Source organism: Ochotona princeps, chromosome 6 (genome assembly GCF_030435755.1).
Source record: "Ochotona princeps isolate mOchPri1 chromosome 6, mOchPri1.hap1, whole genome shotgun sequence".
NCBI classification, from domain to species: Eukaryota; Metazoa; Chordata; class Mammalia; order Lagomorpha; family Ochotonidae; genus Ochotona; species Ochotona princeps.
Genome location: NC_080837.1, coordinates 76,232,951 through 76,239,509, shown reverse-complemented (window position 1 = coordinate 76,239,509; position 6,559 = coordinate 76,232,951). Strand labels below are relative to the sequence as shown.

The window sequence follows — 6,559 nt, the reverse complement described above, 5'->3', positions numbered from 1 at the left end:
ACATTATTGTCAGAGGTCTGGGTTCAGAATTCCTCAACCCGGCTCACGTACTGGCTCAAATAACCACTGTGGAGTAATGAGAGGTCATTTTAACAGGACGAAGAATAAAATTCAACTCTTCTGTCAGCACAGAGTTCTCTCCTTGTTACTTCTCACGATTTTAAAAATGGAGAAGCTATAAAATAATTTGAAGAAAAGTAATTTTCTTCTGAAATGGAGTAAAGCAAACACATACCCAAGGATCTTAAAAAGTTGTGGTTTTTTTTTACAGAATATGTGTATGTAACTGTGTGTGTATGTATGTGTAATTACAAACACTATTTATAGTATAGCTATTATGTTAACTTCATTGCAGTGTTTACAAAGTTGTGGATCCCAGTCTCGGTGCCAAATGCATATAAAAAGCTCAAAAGCTATTAGGACTATACCATGCAAATTTATATCCAGAAAAACTTGGGAAGTAGACTGCAGCTCTTCTGTGCCCCGGGGGAGGGGTCTCTGCCTTTGATATTTGGGTACCTCAACTATGCATCAAAAAATTTTTGAATCACATTTCTCCCAGAAAGAATTAATGTCGCTGTTCTGAAAGTGTACATTATACACTTAAATCAATACTTATAAGCTTCTGTCCATGTTCATTTGCATTTTGGGGTCCTCCTTCTGCATGTGAAGCTCACACCTTGAATTACTGAATACAGAAAAAAGATACCTGAAGTATTGAAAGGGATAAGGTCTTCGCAAATGTCTTTTTTGTTCTTTAACATGTTAACAATGATAAGGCCACTTACAAGGTTGTTTCCAATCTGTTAGGAACCCCCACTGTTACCTACGACAAAAATTGCCAGAGAAAAGCCAACAACCAATAAACCATTGACTAGTCTCCAGAAAAAAAAAAATTAAAACTAAGAGAGCAGAGATTGGGAGAAGACGTTGAATAAAGAGAGGAATGGAGGTGGGGAAGGGTATAAAGATTACAAAAGTGCTTTTCACATGAGAGTTTATGAATTGTGTTTTCTCTGATGGCGGGTTTGGAACTGTTGCAGAGTCCTGCAAAGTAATGGTTGCTATGGCCACCAAAGAAAAATCAAGTAGTGGTCAGCTCCTGACGATGGTCCCCACAGTATACACCCTCAGGAAGGGTGGTATTTCTGTCTATGCGGAGAATGCTCGGGCCAGAAACAGGAATCTTGGACTACATTCTGCTCATTTTGTTTGGAACATAACAGAGAGGGTGAGGCATATGTGACATTTTGGGATAAATTATTAATTTAGCAATTCCTTCCTGTGTATTTTGCTTTTTAAAATTCTTCTTTTTCTCCAAATGCATAACTTCACTGTGACACCTGTTTGCACAACTGTAGTCATTTCAGTTTATGGATGCCTGTGATAGAAATATTGTTTACAAAAAATATATCATCTCTTTGTTTTCTTTAGAAAGATCTCATCTAAATAGTAAGTTAAGGTTGCGACTATGAAACCGGTGCACCTTGTCTTGTTTCTACGAGCTTTAAAAAGTCCAAATACTGATGAGGCTGTGGCTCAGAAGGAACCGTGTTTGTTGTCAGGTTGCCTTCTTTACATCCGAGAACGGTCAAGGATTGTTGGGTGATACGTGATGTGTACTGGTCGTGTTCCTGCAGAATCCTAGGCAGCCTAGGAGTCATTGGATGTGCTTATGAAATATGTCAGATACAGAAATAAAGGCATGTGGAATATCTTAGTTTTCAAACATGAACATCAGAAGTGTTTTAGCTTCAGTCTTAATTTCTAGCTAACAGAAAGTAATTACATCACATAAAGAAAAATATGACATCGCATGCTGCCATGAGAGCAAGCATAAGAAACAAAATCTTGGTAAATATACAGATGTATGCATATTATGCAAATATATCTTATATTAACATACAATGTTGTAAGAATGGTTGACAACATAACTGCGGGGGAAGGGAGTGGGGGTTGCCCTAGATGGTTTTTTCCTTAGAGTAACAAATAACCTGAGACGTCTATGCTTTCTGTAAGTTGTCAGGCCTAAAGATCCATAAGCGACAGAGTGCACATTTTCAGTGACGGAAATGTGACTGCCAAAACGTGCCACTGTGTTCCCACGTGATGCTAAGCTGGATCCACTCCAGGCGAAGGAGAGACATACAAATTCTGTATATTATAGTACTTACAGTGAGTTGCCATTCACTCCTGATGGGTTTTCAAAAACTAGACTCTCAGACAGCAACGTGGGATGTATCTATGTTTAAGAGAACAGGGGAGCGCACAGGCTGCGACTCACCTCATTGGCTACACCAGTACAGAAAAAGTACACATAATGAAAAACAAACCCAATCGTCAGAAAAGCCAAAAAGTCTTTGTTTAGTAAACTGAAAGAAAGAATATGAACTGTATGACTCATTTTAAACTAGCAATACCACTGCATGAGAGTCAAAAAGATGAACTAAGAAGTTCTTTCTGATTTTTGAACTAAAATGTCTAACATGATAATAAAAGACACATTTTGGGATGATACTGTGTTTTATGTCCTCATTCTCAAGGCATAATATTTAGATACTTGTCCCTTTCAATTAAGAAAAAAAAAACTATGACTTTCTTTAGTATGCATCCTGTGTTAAATTGTCCATAGCTGCAAATGTATTTATGTATGCATATGTACATACACATAGGAGCTTACACCTCTGTGTATGAACACATACACATACATCCTCATATACACGTGTATTTTATATATATGCTGAGAAAGTTCACATATATATACAATTGCGTATGTATATATGTGTGTGTCTGTGTGTGTGTGTGTGTGTGTGTGTGTGTGTGTCTGTGTGTGTACAGGTATAAAAACTTGACAGGCAGAGTAATATTTCACTCAGTGTTAAAGGAAGTCTTTCAAAAATCAAGTACAGTCACTCAGTTAACATAGTACAGCCAGTAAACTAAGTTGAAAAGAGAAAAAGTGAACGGAAATACGATCCTGGACCATCTGTCTATGGCATTCACATCGGTTAGATCAGGGATTTTAATTTTGAGCTGCGAAGACCTCCTCCGTAGATGGGTCTTCTTGTGTGGGATGCTTCTGTCCCCCATGTATCGCCCATGCCCTTCCCTAGGCATGCTCTGTTTCCTGTACTGGATTCCTGAGTTGTCAAAGGATATTGCTGAATTCCTGGTATCACTGCCTGCAACTTCGGTAATTTCGTTGTGAACCTCCAATGATGTTAACAGAATATTTCCATGAGCATCCACCTAATTGGAAAAAAAGTGCATAATTAGACATGTAGGCTGCCAGTACATTTAATTTTATTTTTTTATTTTATTTGTTCATGATATGGTTCTACAGACTGAGAGATTCCCCTTCCACCTTCCCAATTCCTCCCCTTTCAAACTGTTTCCCCACCCATTATTGCAATTGTATAGTCCTTCAACAGCAGTCACAAGTCCATATCTAATTTTCTTATGGGCACATAAATCAGGGAGAGAACAATATTATGCTATCGTGCGACATACGATATGAAAAAAATGTGTAGTTGTCAAACCTAACACCATGCTTTATTGGGAAATGTCAATCTGGAGACTCAACAGCAGTTTAGAGAATGAATTCATTTGATTTAAAATTTCTCACAAAGGCCATCGGAAAAAAAATATGTGATAGGGTGCTTGCATATTAAATTTTCACTTCATGGATACAACGCATTATTGAAGAGAAAACAGATTTTTATGATGTTAACTTAGAGGTATAAGTTTTGTCCACAAATATACTCTGGATAGAAGCTGTAGCAGCCACTCCACACGTACGCATGAGTCCTCGACTTGCAGTACCGATTATCTGCAATTAAATGGCATCATCATGGTTCAACAATCCTCCTTCTGATGTAGGCTCAGAAGAGAAATAGCAGCCCAACACTACATCACAACACCTCCGTCACTCACCTCTCTTCCTCTCATCATGTAGATGAGAGGTGAGTACAGCAGTCACATAGCTTAAGGGAGAAACACCATATTCACACAACTTTTTAACTACAGTGCATCATCTATTATGACTGCTCTATTTTATTATTAGCATTGTTATTAAGTTTGTGCTGTGCCCAAATCATGAGTCAATCATGTTCATGTAGAGTAAGACATAGTCTCTATGTGGTTCAGTACTGTCTGTGGCTTCAGGCATTTACCAGGGATCATGCAGCACAGACCGGGAGGACTACTGCCTTTTTTTTCTATTCTTGGGAAGTCAGCTTGCCACCTCTTGTCATGATAAACACACATGCACACACACACACTTCCATGGACAAATTAGTGGGCTGTGCTTTAACTGAAGATACTCCTGATGGAGTCACTGGAATAAATACAGACACGTCACTCAAGCAGGAGCTCCTCGTCCAACCCTTGTCCTTCATCAGGACTTTGTTTGAAGGAATATGTATATAAAATAAGTGGAAATCCTGCCCCACAAAGGAGCTGAACATTCAAATAACATTTTGCTCTATGTTAAACAGAGCTTCAGAACTCCCCTGGTGATGCCAGTGGCCCATGTTTTGTTTGGTTTACCAAGGACCTTTCAACATGAAGTCCTGAGGCTCAGAGTCTCTAGTGGGGTTCTATGTAGGAAGAGTCTGCAGCGTCTCCTCTCTGAGCAGTATCAAACCCTGTCGAAATCTCTCAGGTCATTCCCTAGATTCCTGAGCACTGCTCCAGCATAGCCTATATTCCTTTACCCGGAGGGCCATATGCTTTATCCTCCTTTGTATGTGGGAAGCCCAAACGTACTTTTAGCACAGTTCTAAGCAGCTATGGCTCTCTCAATGAGGCTTTCACAAAACTAATTATTTTGTAGATGAATAACTTATCCATTTATTAATTTGTGGCTTACGATTGCCTATTCCCCCCATTACTTTTTCTACAGGCATTATGCAAGATGAGCAGGGAATGAGATCAAGAGAGCGGGCTCTCTTGATCAGGTTTTCTTGATAGAGAAGAGCACGGTCTATGCGGCACTGAGCAGGGCTGAGACCCTAGGTGGATGGCCTCTAGACATCAAAGTGGCTTGAGCACACAGAGAATGACCAACATCCCAGGACCACTTAGATTTGGCAGAAAGAAGATACATATTGCTATTCTTTCCCTATACATATCTATGATAGAGTTTAGATTACAAAATAGGCACAGTATGATATTACAAACAATGAACTTGGCAGCTAAATGTTACAAAAATGTGCTTGCTCTCTCTCATCTCTCTCTCAGCTTCCACAAAGCATGGGAGTATGGTTGTGAAGGGGGAAGGAGCGAAGCGTGTTCTGCCCAAGAGGGCATGATAGAGTGGCGTGGCATAAGAGCCCATCATTGCTACTCAGAAAACAATGTAACACTTTTGCATTGTTGTGTCTCAAATTTTCCATTAATACCCCAGTTGACTTAAGATAACCAGCACTGTGGACAGCAAAATAACAGGTTAGGCAAGAATTTTGTAGAAAACTTTCTCCTGTTAGAAGCAAATTTCAGAAACAAAAGCAGAATGCTTTAAAGCCTGAGAAAGACTAAAATCACTTTGCATGGAAGCAGGGAAGGCAAAAAGAAGGAAGGGAACAGTCAGTAGGAATAAAGATGGGCTCCAGCTATCGGTCTCCAAGGCTTCCTACAAACACGGGAAACCATTTAAATGCTCTTCAAGGGGTTCCCAGAAAAATCGCTTTATGACAAAATAGTACATGAATTGCAAGACAAGTTTGCCACAAAATAAGAGTATTTCCTTATTCCACTTTTCCACAAACTTTTTGGCCAGCCACTTGAATGAATCTGAAAGCACATTTATCCCCACAGCCTTCAGAAAAGAGAATGGCCCTGCTAATACCTTCACTTCAGCCTATAAGACTCTAAGCAGAGAAACCCACTGAATTCCAGAGCATCATACTTTGATCCTGTGTGACTGTGATGTAGAGACAGGTGTTGCTTCAAGCTGCTTACGCTGTGCTGATCTGTTAAGGTAATACTTAAAAGCATTGCAAGAGGCAGGAAAGAAAAATGCATTTGCATCAGGTCTCAAAGAATGAAAGGAATATTTTTAGGCACAAGGAAGGAATAATGTCATAAGCACAGGCTCAATAAGTACCTAAGGCAACTTAAGGAAAGCAAACTAGCCGAGTGGGAAGCAAGTGCTTGCTGGTGCTAACAGTTTCTTGCCAAGCACCTGCTCAGCCTGTGATAGGCAGGTCAGTGCAATTCTTATTACCATCATTAATGCCTCTGTATCATCTCACCCAACAGGAATGTCCACTACGTGATGAATGGAAATGCAAACTTGAGTCAGGTCAGTAAGGTCTTCTGTTTCTTACATTGAAGAATCTAAAAGTCCCTCATTAAAGGAACTAGAAGTGAAAGTAAGTTCTCAGTAGAAAACAGAAGTATTTCTGCAACATGGCTCAAGCTATGGTGTAGAAGGATAACTTACTATATCTGTAGGAAAACAATTGATTAAAGAGGGGTCACTGGGAAGCCTTGCCAGTGTGAAGCCACCACGTTACAGTCCTGTCAGAAAGGCTCTGGGAGCAGTTGATAGGGAAAT

At 39.7% G+C, this 6,559-nt stretch overlaps 1 protein-coding gene across 2 annotated transcripts in view; it reads right to left on the bottom strand.

The window, feature by feature from the left end:
• Positions 1-1,424: 1,424 nt before the first annotated feature.
• GABRB3 (gamma-aminobutyric acid type A receptor subunit beta3) overlaps positions 1,425-6,559 on the bottom strand; it is a 214,533-nt gene continuing 209,398 nt past the window's right edge. For both annotated transcript variants that reach the window (XM_058666520.1, XM_004597601.4), the window contains exon 9: positions 1,425-3,249. In XM_058666520.1, the coding sequence (XP_058522503.1) occupies positions 2,914-3,249 (336 nt within the window). In that variant the 3' untranslated portion in view covers positions 1,425-2,913. The remainder of the gene's footprint in view (positions 3,250-6,559) is intronic.